Source organism: Zeus faber (assembly GCF_960531495.2).
Source record: "Zeus faber genome assembly, chromosome: 6".
NCBI lineage: Eukaryota > Metazoa > Chordata > Actinopteri > Zeiformes > Zeidae > Zeus > Zeus faber.
The window spans coordinates 34,867,512-34,893,607 of record NC_137201.1 but is presented as its reverse complement, the minus strand read 5'-3'; the positions used below and the strand labels follow the sequence as shown (position 1 = coordinate 34,893,607).

The 26,096-nt window shown below is 47.7% G+C and overlaps 2 protein-coding genes across 4 annotated transcripts; one reads left to right on the top strand and one right to left on the bottom strand.

Moving 5' to 3' along the window:
* Positions 1–3,171: 3,171 nt before the first annotated feature.
* Positions 3,172–18,444, top strand: afg3l1 (AFG3-like AAA ATPase 1). The gene is made up of 16 exons (XM_080002187.1): positions 3,172–3,334; positions 4,087–4,156; positions 4,359–4,441; positions 6,433–6,582; positions 14,133–14,207; positions 14,514–14,632; positions 15,151–15,421; positions 15,585–15,722; positions 15,806–15,959; positions 16,395–16,502; positions 16,673–16,798; positions 16,901–17,011; positions 17,103–17,218; positions 17,453–17,653; positions 17,743–17,937; positions 18,080–18,444. The coding sequence occupies exons 1-16, from the start codon at positions 3,236–3,238 to the stop codon at positions 18,287–18,289; spliced, it is 2,226 nt and encodes a 741-aa protein (XP_079858313.1). The 5' UTR covers positions 3,172–3,235; the 3' UTR covers positions 18,290–18,444.
* A 324-nt stretch (positions 18,445–18,768) lies between these two features.
* LOC307231469 (uncharacterized protein) lies at positions 18,769–25,873 on the bottom strand. Of its 3 annotated transcripts, none has more exons than XM_080002189.1 (7): positions 25,654–25,873; positions 24,684–25,081; positions 24,230–24,342; positions 19,864–20,085; positions 19,589–19,710; positions 19,228–19,327; positions 18,769–19,124 (listed from the first exon to the last, which is right to left on the bottom strand). In XM_080002189.1, exons 1-7 carry the CDS (start codon positions 25,830–25,832, stop codon positions 19,065–19,067), a joined length of 1,194 nt encoding a protein of 397 aa, XP_079858315.1. In that variant the 5' UTR covers positions 25,833–25,873; the 3' UTR covers positions 18,769–19,064. The 3 variants fall into 3 exon arrangements, with proteins under 3 accessions (XP_079858315.1, XP_079858316.1, XP_079858317.1); XM_080002190.1 differs by having other exon boundaries at positions 19,864–20,082; XM_080002191.1 differs by lacking the exon at positions 18,769–19,124 and having other exon boundaries at positions 19,258–19,327; positions 19,547–19,710.
* Between the last annotated feature and the right edge of the window lie 223 nt (positions 25,874–26,096).

Here is a 26,096-nt window from a genome sequence, read left to right as displayed (position 1 = left end):
TATCTCCTATGATATCTGATGATACTATATGATATCTCCAAGAGGCAGCATATAGATGCTAAACAGTAAAGGACCGAGTACTGATCCATGTGGGACCCCACAAGCAACATAAGAATCCTCAGAGGTCACATTTCTATGAATTGCACGGTGTGTCCCCTCTGAAAGATGAGATCTAAACCAGGAAAGTGCCAAACATCTAATGCCGATACACGTGTCTAGGCCATATAGCAGCAGGTTGGGGTCAACATTATCAAAAGCAGCGCTGATATCGAGTAATAGTACTTGTACACATGTCCATTTGATCAGTAATCTGTTGTGCTATGATTTTTTCAAGAATTTGGGAAATGAAGGGGAGATTTGAGACTGGTCTATAGCTGTTAAGACTCTCAGGGTAGAGGTTTGGTTTTTTTAAGTAAGGGTCTAATCATGGCTGTCTTAAAAGCGCCAGATACAGGTGAGGTACAGTGCCACAGGACGGAGATGGGTTAATAATGTTAAGAAAAGAAGGTCCTAGGATTGGAAACTGCTCTTTAACAAGTTTTCCGGGGAGTTGGTCTAGTAAGCATGTTGTTAGAGTTTGAAGAGATACTGCATCAAGGTGTGAGAGGTTATCTATGCCATCTGCCCGGGTGCCTATTCCTGTCTTACTACTGGAAGAATTCAATTGAGGTTGAGGCCGAGTGCCTCTAATCTCTTCTCTAATAAGGTCTATGTTCTGAGTGAAGAATATCATGATGTCATTAGCTGTAGGGGGCATTGTTGGGATTTAGACTGTTGTTGGGTTAGCATAGCTGGGTATCAAATAATGTTTTGGGATTATTTTTATGAAGACAGATTCACTTGGAGAAATACTTTGTTTTGGCTAGCGAGAGGAAACCTTTGTAGTTCAGCAAACTCCAGCCCCATGGCTGACGCAACACTTCCAGCTTGGTTGAAGCCATTTATGCTCCAGTTTCCTCCAGGATTTCTTCAGTGCTTTCTCATCTATAAACCAAGGAGTCGGCTTCTTCACACGTAATTTTTTTGTAAGTGGTGCCACTGTGTCTAAAGCATTATGGAGGCCCGCATTCAATTCATTTGTGAGGCTATCAATGGGACCTTCGTAAAATGTAAAGGAAGCAACAGCTGCGGCCAGTTGGTCAGAAAGCGCAGTCGTAGTAAAAGTTCTAACGTTGCGGCTGCTCTGGCTCTGGTCACACTCTGAACGCTAGCAGTGAGTTGGGATTTCAAATTTGATCAAATCAGACATGACAGAGGTGTAGGGGAGAACCACTACGTTAGAAGTATCAATGCCTCGGGTTAGCACAAGGTCAATAGTGTTACCATTATTATGGGATGGTTCATGTATTACCTGCATAATGTATTAATTATTGTGTGGAACACCCAGCTAAGAGGTTCAGATAGATATTAAAGTCAAAGATAATTAATATATTATCTGCGTGCATCACCATGTCAGAAACAAAGTCAGAGAATTTATCTAAGAAGCTTGAGTCGTCGCTGGGAGGATGGTAGATCACTGCGAGGCAGAGAGGCAGTGGTGATGAGCAAGAGCCTCAAATGGTTTAAAGTCAAAGTTCAATTTAGGATTGAGGCTAAAATGAGATGTAGAGATAGGGGCATAATAATCATAACAAATATTATGATTATTATTGTTGCTGTTGTTGTTGTTATCATAACAAACGATATTATACAAATAATTTCAACTATACTAAATAGAAAATCTGAACCACATAGTCACTGTTTTACAAGAAATAAATAACAGCTCATGATACTGAACTAGTTTATTGACATTCCAGTTAGGACCTGGTAAGTGCAGAAAGATCCTTCAGATCACATGGGGTTGGCACGTAGCGGCACACAGCTGCTTTTACAACGTTTTGTAAGTTTTACAAGGTTTTACAAAGTGGTCTGTTGCAAAACTTAAAGATTGAGTGTCAGTAACCAGAGAATAAGAGACTACTGACGTTTACTTCATCTGACGTTTACTTCATCTGACGTTTACTTCATCTGACGTTTACTTCATCTGATGTTTACTTCATCTGACGTTTACTTCATCTGACGTTTACTTCATCTGATGTTTACTTCATCTGACGTTTACTTCATCTGATGTTTACTTCATCTGACGTTTACTTCATCTGACGTTTACTTCATCTGACGTTTACTTCATCTGATGTTTACTTCATCTGACGTTTACTTCATCTGACGTTTACTTCATCTGACGTTTACTTCATCTGATGTTTACTTCATCTGACGTTTACTTCACCTGATGTTTACTTCATCTGATGTTTACTTCATCTGACGTTTACTTCACCTGATGTTTACTTCATCTGACGTTTACTTCACCTGATGTTTACTTCATCTGATGTTTACTTCATCTGATGTTTACTTCATCTGATGTTTACTTCATCTGATGTTTACTTCATCTGACGTTTACTTCACCTGATGTTTACTTCATCTGATGTTTACTTCACCTGATGTTTACTTCATCTGATGTTTACTTCATCTGATGTTTACTTCACCTGATGTTTACTTCACCTGATGTTTACTTCACCTGATGTTTACTTCACCTGATGTTTACTTCACCTGATGTTTACTTCATCTGATGTTTACTTCATCTGATGTTTACTTCATCTGATGTTTACTTCATCTGATGTTTACTTCACCTGATGTTTACTTCACCTGATGTTTACTGTTTACTTTGGAGTTTTTATTTTTCTTTTGTTTATTTTTTTCTCATGGTAAAGTGACCTTCAATTCATATAAAATAACACATGATATCCATAAACACATGTTAAAAGCCGTTTTTTTATTTCTCTGTGTGGTAATATGAATGTATTGATGTTTCTCACTATTATAACATTAATTTATTCATATTTCTCAGTTTTATAACTTTAATTTATTCATGTTTCAGTAAACGTTCGTTTCGTTCTCAGCCAATCAGAGGCCGCCCCCGTTTAGGACTCGCAGCTGCCCTGTCGGTGCCTGTGTTAAATAAAGAATGCATACGAACTTAAATGTGTTTTTGAAGAAAAATGTTGCTTTTTAAAGCTTTCTTTTTGAATTATTTCCATGTTTTATGTCATACAACAAACACGTAAGGGTTAAATAAACCGTCCACACGTAACATTTGATCAGGCATTGAGAGGCTGCCGGGCGGGGTCCTGACAGCGAGCTGTCATTGAGCTCCAACAGAACTCTGATGGACTCCGGGAGCTTCTGCTGAAACTAGCCGAGCATGGCTCACATGATGGGGCTGCTCTCCGCCAGGGCCTGGGGACGGCTGGCATCGGCGGCCGGCCGCCTCTCGGGGCCGCTCCGGGCCCCGACAGCCGGGGTGAGACGCTTTCCGCCCGCAGGACTGGTGGTGTGAGGGCTGCCGGGAAGGAGGGGAGACCAGTCTGTGAAGCTAACCAGTCTGTGAAGCTAACCAGTCTGTGAAGCTAACCAGTCTGTGAAGCTAACCAGTCTGTGAAGCTAACCAGTCTGTGATGCTAACCAGTCTGTGAAGCTAACCAGTCTGTGAAGCTAACCAGTCTGTGATGCTAACCAGTCTGTGAAGCTAACCAGTCTGTGAAGCTAACCAGTCTGTGAAGCTAACCAGTCTGTGAAGCTAACCAGTCTGTGATGCTAACCAGTCTGTGAAGCTAACCAGTCTGTGATGCTAACCAGTCTGTGAAGCTAACCAGTCTGTGAAGCTAACCAGTCTGTGAAGCTAACCAGTCTGTGAAGCTAACCAGTCTGTGATGCTAACCAGTCTGTGAAGCTAACCAGTCTGTGAAGCTAACCAGTCTGTGATGCTAACCAGTCTGTGAAGCTAACCAGTCTGTGAAGCTAACCAGTCTGTGAAGCTAACCAGTCTGTGAAGCTAACCAGTCTGTGATGCTAACCAGTTTGTTGTGTCTATAACCAGTCGTTGTGTCTATAACCAGTCTGGTTCTAACCAGTCTGCGGTGTCTATAACCGTCTGTCTTACCGTCTGAGTAGTTTTGTGTCATGGTATCTGTACTTTTACCAGAGTAAAAGCTCTGAGAACCTGTTCCTCTGGTACATGATCAGTTCTGATCTGGATGAATGTTGTGTTTTCAGGTTTCAGTGAATCAGTTTCATCGTGGATCCATGTCGCGCTACAGACGCTTTTACTCCAGCGAACCCAATGGTAGGACCTGTCTGTCGGTGCGCCGTGTCTCTCTGTATGCTGTGTCTGTCTGTACGTCGTGTCTGTTTGTAAGTCATGTCTGTACGTCGTGTCTGTTTGTAAGTCATGTCTGTACGTCGTGTCTGTACACCCTGTCTGTCTGTACACTTTGTACATATAACTAGAGCTGTTGCTGCGTTCCTCTGTTTACTGTGCATGGCAGATGGAAAAGGCTCCGCAGGAGGAGGAAAGAGAGGAGGAGCAGGAGGAGGAGGAGAGAAGGACTGGTGGAGCCGCATGCAAAAGGTGCGTCACACGTGAGGAGGTTTCAAGGTGGATTCTGAAATTCTGCCCCTGGGGGATCTACATTACATTGCATTTAGCAGACCCTTTTATCCAAAGCGACTTACAATTATTCAAACACCGACGGACGCAGCCATCAGGAGCAATTAGGGGTTAAGTGTCTTGCTCAAGGACACTACAGCATGCTAGCAGGAGGAGCCTGGGATCCAACCAGCAACCTTTAGATGACTAGACCACCAGCTCTACCTCCTGAGCCACCATCCCCGCCTGTGATGGTTAGGGTTACCCGTGACTTGGGTGAAGCAGGTGGAAGGATCGCCTTCCTTCAATTTCACACGCAGGGAAATACGACGTGCTCACAAGAGCAAGTCAGAGAGATGTTACAAGCTCAGGGGCAGGGTAGACATGTTTATTTTTTAAAGTTAGATAAATGTTTTATCAAATGCCTCTCTGCATAAGTAAAGTGTCCCATATAGAGGGATGTGACAAACATACTCTTTGTCCCACATTTTGCTTGTTGGCATGGGGTCACCCTGGTCACAGTGCAGCATCATGGTTCAGTGTTGACACTGTAGCAGATCAGTGAACAGCAGGGGGGCAGTGTGGAGCAGGTGTGTGTACACGACAACAGGAGTTTAAAGTTTCACATTTCATGTCATTCAGGATTTTAGTCAAATCTAAACTAAACACACAGTGAAGAAGATGAAAGAAGAGTTTAGTTTGAAAGAGTTTTAGTAAAAAGATAAAACATCTAGTATCCAGGAGCAGGACAAAGCAGGGCTCTAGGCTAACTTCCCAAAAAGCATTTTGAACCATCAAAAAGTTGAAGTATTGTTTTTTTACATTGTGATATCTTAGGTACATTATAATTAGTTAAAAGTCATCCATAGTGATTATTGACATAAATGCAAGACAATTCAAAGGTTTAGGAAATAAACTGTTAAGAATTTTTTTCTTTTTCATTCTGCATGTTGACTGAAAATAAACATTATTTTACCAATAAAAATCATTACCAAAATAACAATAAATATACAATAAAAAATCACTGACATTCAAACACATCCGCTTTGCTGCGATTATAATGATAATTCTTTACAATTAAGTTTGTTTGAAGATCAAGTATCAAGGTGCTGGACGTAGGACGGTTGTCTTAGTAATCTGAAGGTTGCTGGTTCGATCCCACGCTCCTTCTGATAGCATGCTGCAGTGTACTTGAGCAAGGCACTGAACCCCTGACTGCTGTTGATGGATGTGTGCATCGGTGTATGAATAATTGTAAAATGCTTTGGACAAAAGTATCTGCTATATGTTGGTGTCATTTCATGTAATATTGTCTATACGTATATATATTTATATATACGTATATATTATATCCATATGTTAAAAACCGCACAGTCTGTTGAGACCAGCAGCCGCACCAATCTTGATGATGCCAGACTGCCGTACGATTGGATGGCCACTTTGCAGCGAACAAATCTTTAAAATGATTCAGGCTCTGGATTCGCTCTGTCGCTGCATTCCACCAAAGTAAACCGTTTGGACACAATCTCATAATTCATAGTTCACCAAATGGAACGACTCTTTTTACCGAGTGACTCATGTCGAAGCGTCGCTCTCTGACGAGCAGAGCAGACGCTCCGCTCCAGTGACAGTGAGACGTGCACAGTTTGTGTTTCGCAGCTGATGGCAAATTGTTTTGTTTTCTTTTGTTTTGTTTGTCCCCTTCATCCCAAACGCGTACGATTTGTGTTCATTCCCAAACGGAGATTTTATCTACGGAGGACGTGAGTCTGGAGCCCTGACAGAGAGACAGAGAGACAGAGAGACAGAGAGACAGAGAGACAGAGAGACAGAGAGACAGACAGACAGACAGACAGACAGACAGACAGACAGACAGAGAGACAGACAGACAGACAGACAGAATGGTTTTACCAGGCAACCCGGTGCCCACCCTGGTTCTGGTTCTGGTTGTGATCCTGGTTCTGGTCCTGCAGGGAGACCTCCCCTGGGACAAGAAGGATTTCCGGTACCTGGTGCTGGCAGCAGGGGGCGCGGCCTCAGCACTGCTGTACTTCCTGTTCAGAGACACGGGACAGGAAATCAGCTGGAAGGAGTTTGTCCACCGCTACCTGGGGAGAGGGGTGGTGAGAGAGACACACACACACACACACACACACACACACACACACACACACACACACACACACACACACTGAGACACACACACTTAGACACAAACACACACTGAGACACAAGCACAAACACAGACTCACACACACACACTGAGACACAAACACAGACACATACACACACTGAGACACACATGCTGGGACACACACACACACACACACACACGCACAGACACACACACACACACACACTGAGACACACATGCTGGGACACACACACACACAGACACAAACACAGACACACACACATACACACACACACACACACACTGAGACACAAACACAGACACTTACACACACTGAGACACACACGCTGGGACACACACACACACTGAGACACAAACACAGACACACACACTGAGACACAAACACACTGAGACACAAACACAGACACACACACACACACACACACACTGAGACACAAACACAGACACACACACACACACACACACTGAAACACACACACACACTCTGAGACACAAACACAGACACACACACACTGAGACACAAACACACACTGAGACACAAACACACTGAGACACAAACACAGACACACACACACACACACACTGAGACACAAACACAGACACACACACACACACACACACACACTGAAACACACACACACACACTCTGAGACACAAACACAGACACACACACACTGAGACACAAACACACACTGAGATACAAACACAGACACACACACACACACTGAGACACACACACTGAGACACACACACTGACACACAATGAGACACACTAAGACACACACACACTAAGACACAAAAACACACACACACACACACAGTGAGACACAGACACACACACACACACACTGAGACACACACACACACACACACTGAGACACACACACTGAGACACATGCACACACACTAAGACACACACACACTGAGACACACACACACACTGAGACACATGCACACATGCACACACACACACTAAGACACACACACTGAGACACACACACACACTGAGACGCATGCACACACACACTGAGACACACACACACACTGAGACACAGACAGACACACACACACACTAAGACACAAACACACACACACGATGAGACAAACACACACACAGTGAGAGACAAACACTGAGACACACACACACACACTGAGACACACACACACACACACACTGAGACACACACACTGACACACAATGAGACACACTAAGACACACACACACACAGTGAGACACAGACACACACACACACACTGAGACACACACACACACACTAAGACACACACACACTGAGACATACACACACACTGAGACACATGCACACATGCACACACACACACTGAGACACACACACACACACACACTGAGACGCATGCACACACACACACACGCTGAGACACAAACACACACTGAGACACAGACACACACACACACACTAAGACACAAACACACACACAGTGAGAGACAAACAATGAGACACACACACACACACTGAGACACACACACACTGAGACACACACACACTGAGACACACACACACTGAGACACAATGAGACACACACACACACACACTGAGACACACACACACACACACTAAGACACACACACACTGAGACACACACACACACTGAGACACACACACACTGAGACACACACACACTGAGACACACACACACACACACACACACACACACACTGAGACGCATGCACACACACACACACGCTGAGACACAAACACACACTGAGACACAGACAGACACACACACACACACACTAAGACACAAACACACACACAGTGAGAGACAAACACTGAGACACACACACACACACTGAGACACACACACACACACACACACTGAGACACACACACACTGAGACACACACACACTGAGACACAATGAGACACACACACACACACTGAGACACACACACACACACACACACACACACTGAGACACACACACTGAGACACACACACACTGAGACACAGAGACACACACACACACACACACACTAAGACACATACACTAAGACACACACACACACACACTGAGACACACACACACACACTGAGACACACAATCACACTAAGACACAAACACACACACACACTGAGACACACACACTGAGACACAAACACTGAGACACACATACACACACTCAAACACACACACACACTGAGACACACACACACACACACACACACACACACACTGAGACACACACACACACACACACACACACTGAGACACACACACACACACGCTGAGACACACACACACAGACACAAACACTGAGACACACATACATACACACACTCAAACACACACACACACTGAGACACACAAACACACAGAGACACACACACACACACACACACAAACACACACACACTGAGACACACACACACACACTGAGACACACACACACACACACACACACTAAGACACAAAAACACACACACACACAGTGAGACACAGACACACACACACACACTGAGACACACACACACACACACACACTGAGACACACACACTGAGACACATGCACACACACTAAGACACACACACACTGAGACACACACACACACACTGAGACACATGCACACATGCACACACACACACACTAAGACACACACACACTGAGACACACACACACACTGAGACGCATGCACACACACACTGAGACACACACACACTGAGAAACACAAACACACACACACTGAGACACACACACACACACACACACACACACACTGAGACACACACACACACACGCTGAGACACACACACACAGACACAAACACTGAGACACACATACATACACACACTCAAACACACACACACACTGAGACACACAAACACACAGAGACACACACACACACACACAAACACACACACACTGAGACACACACACACACACTGAGACACACACACACACACACACACACACACTAAGACACAAAAACACACACACACACAGTGAGACACAGACACACACACACACACTGAGACACACACACACACACACACACTGAGACACACACACTGAGACACATGCACACACACTAAGACACACACACACTGAGACACACACACACTGAGACACATGCACACATGCACACACACACACACTAAGACACACACACACTGAGACACACACACACACTGAGACGCATGCACACACACACTGAGACACACACACACTGAGAAACACACACACACACACTGAGACGCATGCACACACACACACACACACGCTGAGACACAAACACACACTGAGACACAGACAGACACACACACACACTAAGACACAAACACACACACACGATGAGACAAACACACACACAGTGAGAGACAAACACTGAGACACACACACACACACTGAGACACACACACACACACACACACACACTGAGACACACACACTGACACACAATGAGACACACTAAGACACACACACACACTAAGACACAAACACACACACACACACACAGTGAGACACAGACACACACACACACTGAGACACACACACACACACACACTAAGACACACACACACTGAGACACACACACACACTGAGACACATGCACACATGCACACACACACACTAAGACACACACACTGAGACACACACACACTGAGACACACACACACTGAGACACACACACACTGAGACACACACACACACACACACACACACACTGAGACGCATGCACACACACACACACGCTGAGACACAAACACACACTGAGACACAGACAGACACACTCACACTAAGACACAAACACACACACAGTGAGAGACAAACACTGAGACACACACACACACACTGAGACACACACACACTGAGACACACACACACTGAGACACACACACACTGAGACACAATGAGACACACACACACACACACTGAGACACACACACACACACACACTGAGACACACACACTGACACACAATGAGACACACTAAGACACACACACACACTAAGACACAAACACACACACACACACACACACACAGTGAGACACAGACACACACACACACTGAGACACACACACACACACACACTAAGACACACACACACTGAGACACACACACACACACACTGAGACACATGCACACATGCACACACACACACTGAGACACACACACACACACACACACACACGCTGAGACACAAACACACACTGAGACACAGACAGACACACACACACTAAGACACAAACACACACACAGTGAGAGACAAACACTGAGACACACACACACACACTGAGACACACACACACACACACACTGAGACACACACACACTGAGACACACACACACTGAGACACAATGAGACACACACACACACACTGAGACACACACACACACACACACACACACACTGAGACGCATGCACACACACACACACGCTGAGACACAAACACACACTGAGACACAGACAGACACACACACACACACACTAAGACACAAACACACACACAGTGAGAGACAAACACTGAGACACACACACACACACTGAGACACACACACACACACACACACTGAGACACACACACACTGAGACACACACACACTGAGACACACACACACTGAGACACAATGAGACACACACACACACACTGAGACACACACACACACACACTAAGACACACACACTGAGACACACACACTGAGACACACACACACACACTGAGACACACACACACTGAGACACACACACACTGAGACACAATGAGACACACACACACACACACTAAGACACATACACTAAGACACACACACACACACACTGAGACACACACACACACTGAGACACAAACACACACACACACACACACACTGAGACACACACACACACACACTAAGACACACACACACTGAGACACATGCACACATGCACACACACACACTGAGACACACACACACTGAGACACACACACACTGAGACACACACACACTGAGACACACACACACACACACACACACACACACTGAGACGCATGCACACACACACACACGCTGAGACACAAACACACACTGAGACACAGACAGACACACACACACTAAGACACAAACACACACACAGTGAGAGACAAACACTGAGACACACACACACACACTGAGACACACACACACACACACACACACTGAGACACACACACACTGAGACACACACACACTGAGACACAATGAGACACACACACACACACACACACTGAGACACACACACACACACTAAGACACACACACACTGAGACACATGCACACACACACACACTGAGACACACACACACTGAGACACAATGAGACACACACACACACACACTGAGACACACACACACACACACACACACACTGAGACACACACACACACACTGAGACACATGCACACATGCACACACACACACTAAGACACACACACTGAGACACACACACACTGAGACACACGCACACTGAGACACACACACACACACACACACACACTGAGACACACACACACACTGAGACACACACACACTGAGACACACACACACTGAGACACAATGAGACACACACACACACACACACACTGAGACACACACACACACACTGAGACACACACACACTGAGACACATGCACACACACACACACTGAGACACACACACACTGAGACACAATGAGACACACACACACACACACACTGAGACACACACACACACACACACACACTGAGACACACACACACACTGAGACACATGCACACATGCACACACACACACTAAGACACACACACTGAGACACACACACACTGAGACACACACACACTGAGACACACACACACACACACACTGAGACGCATGCACACACACACACACGCTGAGACACAAACACACACACTGAGACACAGACAGACACACACACACTAAGACACAAACACACACACAGTGAGAGACAAACACTGAGACACACACACACACACTGAGACACACACACACACACACACACACTGAGACACACACACACTGAGACACACACACACTGAGACACAATGAGACACACACACACACACACACTGAGACACACACACACACTAAGACACACACACACTGAGACACATGCACACACACACACACTGAGACACACACACTGAGACACAATGAGACACACACACACACACACTGAGACACACACACACACACACACACTGAGACACACACACTGAGACACACACACACACACACTGAGACACAATGAGACACACACACACACTAAGACACATACACTAAGACACACACACACACACACTGAGACACACACACACACTGAGACACACAATCACACTAAGACACAAACACACACACACGCTGAGACACACACACACTGAGACACAAACACTGAGACACACATACACACACTCAAACACACACACACACTGAGACACACACACACACAAACACACACACACTGAGACACACATACACACACTCAAACACACACACACACACTGAGACACACAATCACACTAAGACACAAACACACACACACGCTGAGACACACACACACTGAGACACAAACACTGAGACACACATACACACACTCAAACACACACACACACTGAGACACACACACACACAAACACACACACACTGAGACACACACACACACAAACACACACACACTGAGACACAAACACACACACGTTTTCCCACCTCAGGCACAAAAGCCTTATTTTAATCATTAATTACACAGCATTACTTGTGGATGGATCATTTCATTAGCTATTAATTAGCCCTAAATAACATGTTTTTTTTCATAAACATTACAAACTGTTTATTGAAAACTTTTCTTTATCAGGGACAGAGCCCACCAGACATTCTAAAAGATTAAATAATATCATCATTTAACAGATTTTCAATTGAGCTCTGCTTCAATGATGTCACTTTGCTTTAAAACAGTTCATTCGTTTTGGAGCGAAAACAAGATGGTGTGACGGGCAGGGACACAAATCATCATTTTAATAAAAAATGTTTTGATATTTTATGAATAAGTTCTCTGTGGATGGGGAAACAGATTTACTTCTGAAAATAATGAAAATGTAATGGTAATACTTATTTTATTCTGTAATATTAGTGATGCCACTTCTCTGAGTCTGTATACGGACATGAACATAAACGGTCGTCTTTTGATTGACAAACAAACACAAATTATTATTAATCACTTTGAGTAACATCTTGTGTAGTGTGTTAGTAATGAACTTTAAATCAATGTTTCTTTAATCTTGGTAAACATGGACTTTATCAAATGTTGTGGAGCCAAATGGAACTTTTCTCATGGACTGAAACATCTTCACTGCTGCAAGGTCTGAACAAGAGGCAGTCAAACACCTTCCAATGACACCATGAAAGATCAAACACTGAAGGTTCTGCTCCTGAAGGTTCTGCTCCTGAAGGTTCTGCTCCTGAAGGTTCTGCTCCTGAAGGTTCTGCTCCTGAAGGTTCTGCTCCTGAAGGTTCTGTTTCTCTGCAGGTGGATCGTCTGGAAGTCGTCAACAAACAGTTTGTTCGAGTCGTTTTGGTTCCAGGAGTCGAAGCTTCTGAAGGGGTGAGAGGACTAGTACTAATGTAGTACTAGTTCTACTGTAGTACTAGTTCTAATGTAGTACTACTTCTAATGTAGTACTAGTTCTACTGTAGTAATAGTTCTACTGTAGTACTAGTTATATTTTAGTACAATAACTAGTAGTTAGATGGTAAAACCAGCATTGTGTGTGTGTGTGTGTGTGTGTGTGTGTGTGTGTGTGTGTGTGTGTGTGTGTGTGTGTGTGTGTGTGTGTGTGTGTGTGTGTGTGTGTGTGTGTGTGTGTGTGTGTGTGTGTGTGTGTGTGTGTGTGTGTGTGTGTGTGTGTAGGGTGTGTGGTTCACCATCGGCAGTGTGGACGCCTTCGAGAGGAACTTGGCGTCGGCGCTGGCGGAGCTCGGACTGGAGAGCAACCAGACGGCTGTGGTGTATAGTACAGAGAGCGACGGGTAAAGGGACACACACATAGTAGAGAGAGCGACAGGTAAAGGGACACACACATAGTTGAGAGAGCGACAGGTAGAGGGACATTCACATATAGTAGAGAGCGACGGGTAGAGGAACACACATAGTAGAGAGAGCGACGGGTAGAGGGACACACACATTGTAGAGAGAGCGACAGGTAGAGGGACACAGTGTCATGGCAGTCATTATTTCAAAATGGCTGCCGTCCTACATGTTCTTGCAACATAGACATTTACATTTTTTACATTTAGTCATTGATCAGACGCTTTTATCCAAAGCCACTTACAATTGTTCAAACAGCGACGGACGCAGCCATCAGGAGCAATGAGGGGTTAAGTGTCTTGCTCAAGGACACTACAGCATGCTAGCAGGAGGAGCCTGGGATCCAACCAGCAACCTTTAGATCACTAGACCACCAGCTCTACCTCCTGAGCGACCACCCCCCACATAGAAACTACATCTGTAAACAACTAGAACTCTCTCTGTCCCTCTGTCCCTCCAGTTCCTTCCTGCTCAGTATGATCCCCACTCTGCTGCTGATTGGCTTCCTGCTCCTCACCCTGCGGCGGGGGCCCCTGGGGGGCGGGGCCGGCGGTGGGCGTGGCGGACCCTTCTCCATGGGGGAGTCGACCGCCCGCATGCTGCGCAGCGACATCAACATCCGCTTCAAGGACGTGGCCGGCTGCGAGGAGGCCAAGATGGAGATCCTGGAGTTTGTCAACTTCCTGAAGAACCCGCAGCAGTACCAGGACCTGGGGGCCAAGATTCCCAAGGTGCCGTCTCACTGCCTGTCTGTCTTACTGTGTCTGTCCGTCTCACTGCCTGTCTGTGTTGGTGCCTGTCTCACTGCACCCCAGGCAGACAGCTGATGTGAACGAGTTCTGTGGCGCTGCAGCCTCAGCGTGCAGAGCGGTGATGCTGCTTTGTGTCCACCAGGGGGCGGTGCTGACCGGACCCCCGGGCACAGGGAAGACCCTCCTGGCCAAGGCCACGGCGGGGGAGGCCGACGTGCCCTTCATCACCGTCAACGGCTCAGAGTTCCTGGAGATGTTTGTGGGCGTCGGCCCGGCCCGGGTCAGTACGCGCGGTACGCGCAGTGCGCACTGTACACGCCGTATTTCCTGATGTGGGTGTTGAAGCTGTGGTTCTGGGTCCAGGTGAGGGACATGTTTGCCATGGCGAGGAAGAACGCTCCCTGCATCCTCTTCATCGACGAGATTGACGCCGTGGGGAGGAAGAGGGGAGGAGGGAACTTTGGAGGCCAGAGCGAGCAGGAGAACACCCTGAACCAGCTGCTGGTGGAGATGGACGGTGGGTCTGGACCAGGACCAGGACTAGAACCAGGGCCAGGAGTAGAACCAGGGCCAGGAGTAGAACCAGGGTCATGACTAGAACCAGGACTAGAACCAGGGCCAGGAGTAGAACCAGGGCCAAGAGTAGAACCAGGACTAGAACCAGGGCCAGGAGTAGAACCAGGACAAGAACCAGGGCCAGGAGTAGAACCAGGGCCAGGAGTAGAACCAGGGTCATGACTAGAACCAGGACTAGAACCAGGGCCAGGAGTAGAACCAGGGCCAAGAGTAGAACCAGGACTAGAACCAGGGCCAGGAGTAGAACCAGGACCAGGACTTAAACCAGGGACAGGAGCAGAACCAGGGCAAGAATCAGGACCAGGATAGAACCAGAGCCAGGACTAGAACCAGGGCCAGGACCTGCTTGATGTTTGTTGTTTTGTCCTTCGTTCAGGGTTCAACACGGCGACCAACGTGGTGGTTCTGGCCGGAACCAACAGACCAGACGTCCTGGATCCGGCTCTGATGAGACCAGGACGCTTCGACAGACAGATCTTCATCGGTAGGAACCACAACATCTGGATCAACATATATGACCTTTTTCTGGTTCTGCAGTACAGTGACCTGCTGGTCGTCATGGAGCTTTGTTAAGATGTTGGACTGAACATCTCCGCCATGTTGATCATCAGGGTGGAGCCACTCATCCAAGCTCCATGTGTATTATATCTGCAGGTCCTCCAGACATAAAAGGCCGAGCGTCCATCTTCAAAGTCCACCTCCGGCCGCTCAAACTGGACCCTGAGCTGGACAGCAACGCCCTCGCCAGGAGGATGGCGGCGGCCACGCCCGGATTCACAGGTCAGCCCAACTGACCCGAGTCACTGGACCCCGCTTGGAACCGGTTTAGAACCGGGCTACAAGTGGTTTGGAAGGCGTCTGAACACTGCGTTCCACCTCCAGGTGCCGACATCGCCAACGTGTGCAACGAGGCGGCGCTGATCGCCGCTCGACACCTCCACCCGTCGGTGAACGGGAAACACTTCCAGCACGCCATCGACCGCGTGATCGGAGGTGACGCCCTCGGCTCCCTGGTTCCGGACCTTCCCCTCGGTCCGGCACGCGGACGGACCGGCGGATGTTTTACGCTGTGCTGTCTCTGCAGGTCTGGAGAAGAAGAGCCAGGTCCTCCAGCCCACGGAGAAGAAGACGGTGGCGTACCACGAGGCGGGGCACGCCATCGTGGGCTGGTTCCTGCAGCACGCCGACCCCCTTCTGAAGGTCAGACATCCAACACAAATACTCCTTTCAGAGCAGCAGAACTTCCCTTTACTCTGTGTGTGTGTGTGTGTGTGTGTGTGTGTGTGTGTGTGTGTGTGTGTGTGTGTGTGTGTGTGTGTGTGTGTGTGTGTGTGTGTGTGTGTGTGTGTGTGTGTGTGTGTGTGTGTGTGTGTGTGTGTGTGTGTGTGTGTGTGTGTGTGTGTGTGTGTGTGTGTGTGTGTGTGTGTGTCCCAGGTGTCCATCATCCCGCGGGGGCGGGGCCTCGGCTACGCCCAGTACCTGCCCCGCGAGCAGTTCCTGTACAGCCAGGATCAGCTGTTTGACAGGATGTGCATGATGCTGGGGGGCCGCGTGGCCGAGGAGGTCTTCTTCAGCAGGATCACCACGGGGGCGCAGGACGACCTGAGGAAGGTCACGCAGTCCGCCTACGCACAGGTACCAGAACCGGGCCTAAAGCCCTCACCGTCACCGTACAAGGGTTTTCCAGTGGTGTGATTTGTGCCGTGTCGCCCCCCGGTGGCCAGGTGGTGCAGTTTGGGATGAGTCAGAGCGTGGGCCAGGTGTCCTTCGAGCTCCCGCGGGCAGGGGAGGCGGTGGTGGAGAAGCCGTACAGCGAAGCCACGGCCGAACTCATAGACCGCGAGGTCAGGGAGCTGGTGGACCGGGCCTACCGGCGCACCCTGGACCTGATCCGGGACAAGAAGGACCTGGTGGACCTGGTGAGACTCCCAGCGTGCACCGCGGCACTCAGCCGCTTCGTCACTGTTGAAAATATTTACAGTCCCGACGTTTTGTCCCGGAGCCGCGTCTGGAGGTGGCTCCGCTGAGGCCGGTTCTGGTTCTGGTTCTGTTCCGGTCCAGGTGGGGAAGCGGCTGCTGGAGCGGGAGGTTCTGGACAAGGCGGACATGTTGGAGCTGCTGGGTCCGCGGCCGTTCCAGGAGAAGTCGACCTACGAGGAGTTTGTAGAGGGAACGGGCAGCTTGGAGGAGGACACCAGCCTCCCCGCCGGGCTGCGGGACTGGAACCAGGAGCGGGAGTCCCCTCCCGCCCAGGACCAGCGGGCGGCGTAGACCCGGTCTGGCCACGCCCTGGTCCGGCCACGCCCCACTTCCCTAAGTGTTTTGTCTCTTAAGACTGAAGGTGAAATATTCCAAGTATAACTTGCACTGGACGAGGTGTTTTGATTTGAATGTCGTATTAAAATGTTCGTATTTATTTGCCAGCAGCTGAAACTCCACCAGTTTAGTTTGTTCTTCTTGAGGAATTTAAAGTGATGGATGTTAAAGAATCATAAGCGACGCATCAACCCGCTCGAAACTCTCGGCTCCCCGGGGACCTCCGTCAGGCTCACGTCCAAGTGATGTCACCGAGTTTTCAGTTTAATAAAAAAGTTTGTATTTTTTACAGTTTTTACAAGGTTTTCAAATAAAAATCCATATTTCATCGTTCCAATGAAAGCGATTTCACACTAAAGCTATGGAGGCGGATCTGTCCAGATATGAAGCCAGTTTTATATTCGATATTCAGGCTTAAACGTTGATGACTCCTGATCAAACACTTATTTTTATTATTATAGTTCTGAATCAGATGAACACTGACGACAGAGCGTTTGGTTTGTTGACAAATGTTACTGTAGTAGTACTGTAGTATTTTAGGGAAAAAGACAATTTTACAAATTCAAGAATGAGCGAACATGAGGAAACTGAAGTTGACACAAAGTTCAATGTGATCAATTCTTTAATAAATGTTCATTAAAACAAACGTAGTTTCAATGTGAAGTAAACAGCAGATACAAAAGAACAGGAGGAATAAGAATGTTTAAAGCCTCCTGATTGGCTGGTTGGTTCAGGGGGCGGGGGTCTGATCCGACACGTCGGCGCGACAGATTGGACACGTGACGTTTTCCTGCAGAAAACAAATAAACAAGGAGCATCAGCTGAGGGGAGGCCACACCCCCTCCACACAGACTCCTCCCCCTTCTGTAATCTGAGACTGCGTGCGTTGGTACCTTCAACCAGCGGTCGATGCACTGGATGTGGTAGTCATGGAAACAGGGCAGCATCCGCAGCCGCTCCCCCTCCGTGTACTCAGAGAAGCAGATCTGACACCTGTCAATCAACCATCAGAGCATCACTAGTGGGTGGGGGGTTGGGGGGAGGGACTCACTGGGTCACAGGGGTCACGGGGGGGTTGGGGGGAGGGACTCACTGGGTCACGGGGGGGTTGGGGGGAGGGACTCACTGGGTCACAGGGGTCACGGGGGGGTTGGGGGGAGGGACTCACTGGGTCACAGGGGTCACGGGGGGGGGTTGGGGGGAGGGACTCACTGGGTCACAGGGGTCACGGGGGGGTTGGGGGGAGGGACTCACTGGGCGGTTCCTGAGCTGTGCGCTGCGTTGAAGGTCTTAATGGGAAACCTGCCGATCTCCCGTCGACTCAGAGTCTTTTTGCTGACGACGGCTCCCTGACGCTGCTCGAACTCCAGCAGATCCTGAAGCAGAAGGAGTCAAATCCAACACAACTTGATGGTGACGCAGGGAAGTGAGTTTTTACACTTTAACAGAAACTAAACAACGTGTTTCCATTGCATTAAATCACAGTCAGCTCAGGATGAGGAGCTCTTCGTCCTGCTCCTCTTCCTCACCTCGTAGCTGTTTCCTGGGAGGCTGTCAGACCAATCAGACCTCGTGACGCGACGTCCCGAGCCTCGGCCCCGACCACGGCCAACGCGCCGGACGATGAGCGGCGAGCCGTCCTCCAGGGTGGCCATCCATCTTGGATCCACATAGGGAGCGTGGACGTGATGGAGGTGAAGAGGATGATGATGGTGATGGTCCTGCCTCCGCTCCTCGTGGTCAAACTGCTCCTGGAACAGAATGAAATCAACAGAATCTTAAATTCCTGCTTCATTTTGACCCAAACTCCAAAGTGAAGAAAGGATGGAGGACTCACTGGTTAAAAACTGGTGGAGATTACGATGATTACTATTATTATTATTATTATGATTTTTGGGATGATTGTTTTTTATTATTATTATTTTAATGATTTTATTTTTTAATGATGATTATAATTATATTATTATCATTATAAGACACCCTATTGTTTTTCTCAGTTTATTATTATTCTGCCACTTTTCCGAGTTCACCATGTTCCCTTCACCATGCTTTTTACGAAATTCGGCACATTCATAGATGTGGGTCTCAATGGTCAAAATCTAAAATTGCGGCCCAATCAGGTCATGCGTCTAGCGCCACCAACAGGTCCACGTTGCACTTGACTTTGTTGATCCACCGTCAGTCTGGTGTGTTATGATGCGTCTCCTCATGATCGACACCGTTGTCTTCCACCCATCACTTTTGAATTTTCTGAAAAACAATATTTGGACGTCTTCTCTGAGGCCATTTGTCTAATTTCAACCAAACCAACTTTGTTCAATTCCTTGCACTCCCCTCTTTAAAAATCATTCGTAGATTTTTGAAATTGCTCTCAATATGGCCGCCACAGGCCAATCCACATTCAGGAGCCTAGAGGCGGGGTTACATTTGTCCAAAGGGTCAAGATGAACCAGAAAAAAAATGTAGTCGTTATCAGTATTATTATTATTATCACTATCAGTATTATTATTATCATTATCAGTATTATTATTATCATTATCAGTATTATTATTATCACTATCAGTATTATTATTATCATTATCAGTATTATTATCACTATCAGTATTATTATTATCATTATCAGTATTATTATTATCACTATCAGTATTATTATTATCACTATCAGTATTATTATTATCACTATCAGTATTATTATTATCATTATCAGTATTATTATCACTATCAGTATTATTATTATCATTATCAGTATTATTATTATCACTATCAGTATTATTATTATCACTATCAGTATTATTATTATCATTATCAGTATTATTATTATCACTATCAGTATTATTATTATCACTATCAGTATTATTATTATCATTATCAGTATTATTATTATTATCACTATCAGTATTATTATTATCATTATCAGTATTATTATTATCATTATCAGTATTATTATTATCATTATCAGTATTATTATTATCACTATCAGTATTATTATTATCACTATCAGTATTATTATTATCATTATCAGTATTATCCGTGCTGTTGTGTCTCCCAATTGGGAGTCTTTCTGTGTGGAGTTTGCATGTTCTGCCCGTGTTCACATGGGCTTTCCTCCACCTAACGTCAGTAAGGACCCCCACCCAAAACATGCACAACACCCTCGTCTGACCAGCGATGGACGTTTGGTACCAGGTCCCCGGGCGTCGTCGAACGCTGCCCCCTGCTCCTGGCTGCCCCCCCCGGAGGAAGCACAAGCCAGGATGGAGAAATGAAGAGGAAGCATCTCACCAGCACCACCCAAAGCAGGTGTGTGTGTGTGTGTGTGTGTGTGTGTGTGTGTATAGATATATATGCATGTGTTGTAGTGCGGTCATGTGACAAATAAAGATTCTTAATTCTTATCATCATTATCAGTATTATTATTATTATTAACAACAGTGTTTTCATCATTAGCATTATTATTATCATTATCAGTATTATCTGAATGATGTGACATAGAATTGGCCAAATCTCCCACGGGGCGTGTGATGTCATACGCTGCAGCTCCTCGTGGACAACAGATTTTCCAGAGAAATGATTTGACTTATGCCTTCACCACTTCCCCCATTTTGAATTGTATGAAAACCCTGCTTCGGACACTTGCTCCTTCGGCCATTTTTCCAATTTCAACCAAACCAGGTTTATTGGATTCTTTGGACCTTTATTGTTCAAAGTTACCAAAAGAGTTCCTAAAGTCCAAACAAAATGGCCGCCACAGACGCAAACGTATTGGCAAAAAGGCAGCATAGAGAGGACGTAGCAACCAAACAGGCTGTTTGAACTGGGATCATCATTCTACATGATGAACGTTCAGGTTGGTGGACGCAGGTCAGAGGTCACTGATGCATCAATCTTTCTCATGGACTCGTGGTCACATTCTCAACCATGACATCATTTGCACGTTTTGTTCTCTGGTCCAGCAGCGGCTGCTTCGCTGGAGGTCAGGCTTCAGGGTGGAGCTTGGCCTGGACACCGCTCATTGCTGCTCGCAGGTATATTTATTTTATTTATTATTATTATTATTATTATTATTATTATTATTATTATTATTATTATTATTATGGGATTTTCCTCGCAGAGTGTGCTACACCTACTCTGGGTTGCTCAGGCGCAGCTAAACTCTTCTCCGTCCGTTCCTGTAATGGGTTTTCTATCTGGATGGAGAGGCTGATGAGGGCGTCCAGGTCGGGCGGAGGCTCGCAGGCGGCGAGCGCGTCCTGGACGTGCTCCACCAGCCCGTGGTGGAACGTGTCGAGCAGAGCGCTGCCGTTCCAGTCGCTCTCAGCCGCCAGCGCGCGGAACTCCATGGCGTAGTCCGCCACGCTGCGCCCGCCCTGCCGCAGGCGGAGGAGCTGGCGGGCGGCTTCCCGACAGGACGGCGGGCGGTCGAACAAACTCCGCATCTCGGCGGTGAACAGGCGGAGGCTGGCGCAGATCGGGGAGCGCTCTGCCCACACGGCGGCCGCCCAGGCCAGCGCCCGGCCAGACAGGAGGGACATGATGTAGGCCACGCGGGAGCGGTCGCTGGGGAAGGAGGACGGCTGGAGCTCAAACACCAGGGAGCACCGGGCCAGGAAGGAGCGGCAGGAGCCCGGCTCCCCCGCGTACCGCTCGGGCGGAGGTAGGCGGAGCTCTCTCAGGACAGCAGATGGAGGCGCAGCAGGAGGGGGAGCGTGGGCTTGGGACGAGCGGACGCTTACAGCCAGGTTCTGGATCTGCTCCACCAGGCTCTGGAAGGAGCCGTCCTGGCGCTCCGTCAGGACCCGCAGTCCCTCGGCGACGCCGATCAGCTGCTGCTCGTGGCGTAAGATGGCGGCTCCGTGGGCGGAGAGCACGTCACGGAGGCGGTCGGCCTCAGCCGGGTCCATCGCTGCTCAGTAGCTACTGCCAGAACTCAAGGGTTTGGAGCCAAATGCAGACACAGGAGGGCGGAGTGCAACGCAACCGCAGACTCAACTGAACCGCAGACTCAACACAGGGGTCGTACGAAGCGGCGGCTCAAATACTCCTGGGAGGAGAATGGGAAATTCCCGTCGTGACCATGGCGATGGGGACTCTCATAATGGCAGGGGGCGGGGCTAAGGACAGACAGGGTTGGCCTGGTGGAGCAGACAGGGGACGTGTGACGATCACCTCTCATGATGACTTTACCGTCAGGTTCATATTAGTTATTCATATTTGAGACGACTGATTTCACCGAATCATTTTAGTTTTCTGGAAATATGTTTAAAATATTTGTTGGCGATGTGCTTGACGCAATCTGAGGTCCCCAAATCATGTTTTTATAGGTTTTGGCTGAAAATACCCCTCAGATTCTGCATTCTAACCATTGTAAAATGCGTGTAAACCACTTTGTCTGGAAGCAGGCTGTTTCAGAGGGAGGAGCCACCCTCCTGGGGCCCCTGGTCCTGGCCTCCATGACATTAAGGTTCCGTTGTGTTTCCTCTGTAACTTTCACTGGTTTCACCTCATCAGTCCAACAACATCAGCTTCTCAACAAATTTGAGGCAAGAAATAATCAATCAATCCAGTTGCTGCTTCTTCATCAAATCAGATCTACAAGGACTCATTTCAAAGTCATTTCCGACTTTCACCGCCGCGTCCGGAGCGCGGCGGGATCGGGCGCGTTTTGTTCTATTACCGAAACGTCTGATAATACAATCAAATAAATCAAATAAACACATTGACGGTTTTGTTTGTAGAAACGCAGAGCGGAAAAATGACGAGTTGTCTTTTTTCGGCGTCTTTTACACAAGAACTGAAAAAGGTGAGTTTTGCATCGTAGGAAACAAGAATCTGAGGAATTAACAACAATCTGATCTTTTTAGGAAACTTCTCGAGGTTTATTTAAGAACTCCTCACCTGCAGCCTGCGAGCCAGAGCCTCGTCCTCCTCCATCTGCACCAGGCGCACCACCGCCTCCTCGTCTTCATCACTGATGAGGATCTCCTCCGATACGCCCGACCTCCTCGGCGCTATGGCAACAGACAACCAATCAGCTTCTACAGAAGCCGCCATCCTTCTCTGACACACACACACACACACACACACACACACACACACACACACACACACACACACACACACACACACACACACACACACACACACACACACACACACACACACACACCTCAACCGAATCAGGACGAGGATCGAACCACACGCAGTATTTAACTCCTGAAACTCAAGTATTCTCATGCTGTGATGAGTCGGTTCAACCTCAAACCGTGTGGATCCCAAAAAGGACTTTTAGTGTTTGCTCCGCCCGTAATGAAAGGATGAACACACTGTGAGAGTGATCGGTCCGTCTTACCCGACGGCGTCTCGGAGCTGAGCCACTCCACCTCCTCTGCCGTGAGGAAGGACAGGGAGTCGGACGCCGGCTCGGCTCCGCCCCTCAGCCTCCTCCTCCTCCTCCCGCCGGAAGCTGCGGATCTCAGAGCCGTGCGCTGCGACGGCGCCTCCGCGGCGGAGGCATCGCCCTCCAAGAGGACTGCGAGGGGAGAGGAGGGCGGGCTCCCGGGGGAGGGCGGGCTCCCAGAGCTGTGGTAACCGGCACAGTTCTCCCCTGACGGAGCGGGGCGGGTGCTGGAGCCACCTCTCCCGCCCACCAGCCTCCTGCGCTTGGAGCGGTGCGGGGCCCCGCCACAGGGGGGCCCCGCCTCCTGAGGCTCAGCCGGGCAGCGGCTTCTCCGCTTCCCGGCCTGCGGACTGAGACAAGCAGAGAGGTCGTACATTTGGAGATAAAATCAGTTGTGGAAATTGTGAGTTTTTCCTCCACCTCCAACGCAGGAAACGTTCTTTTCTTTCCCTATGAAACTGATCAATGATCCATCGTCTCCACCTGCACCTCCACCTTATTTAAATGATCTTAAAGATCATGATGGGGATCAGCTGCAGGAACAAGCTACAGTAGAACTTTATACTTAGACATGTTGGCATCAGTACAATGTAGTACAATATAGTACAGTACAATGTAGTATAGTACAATGTAATACAGTACAGTGTAGTGTAGTACAGTATAGTATAATGTAGTCTAGTACACTATGGTATAGTACAGTGTAGTGTAGTATAGTACAGTACATTGTAGTACAGTACATTGTAGTATAGTATATTAGAGTGTAGAACAGTACAGTGTAGTATACTTTAGTAGTGTTAGTATGGTGTAGTATAGTACAGTCCATTACAGTACAGTGTACTATAGTACAGTGTAGTATAGTATAGTACATTAAAGTGTAGTGTAGTGCAGTACAGTATAGTATAGTACATACGGGGGCTGGTACCTGGGTGTTTCAGGGATCACAGTAGAAAAGCTTCTTCCGTCGAGCTCATCCAGGAGGACCTCGCTGTGACCGAGGAAAGCTCTGTCCATCACCTCCGGGCTTTCAGGGCACGACAGGAAGGAGCAGTCGACCAGGGTGTCGACCAGCGGCTCCTCCAGGGCCCCCAGGAGCCTCTCCATCCGGGGGCAGAAGGAGAACCAGCACCGTCCTCACTAAACCTCCGATCCAAACGTAATCGGCGCTATTTTGCCTGTTTCCGGTTGCATCAGCTCGATTTCCGGTTAGGAGTGGAGTTTATTTTTCAAATTAAAGGTCCACACGAGGCGGTGGTTGGTTTCCCTCACAATACTTTTATTGTGAAAGCCTTCGACGGACTATACTCGATATCATAGGAAGTGACGGCACCGAATCAGCCCAAATTCATTTATTTCGTCATATTTCAT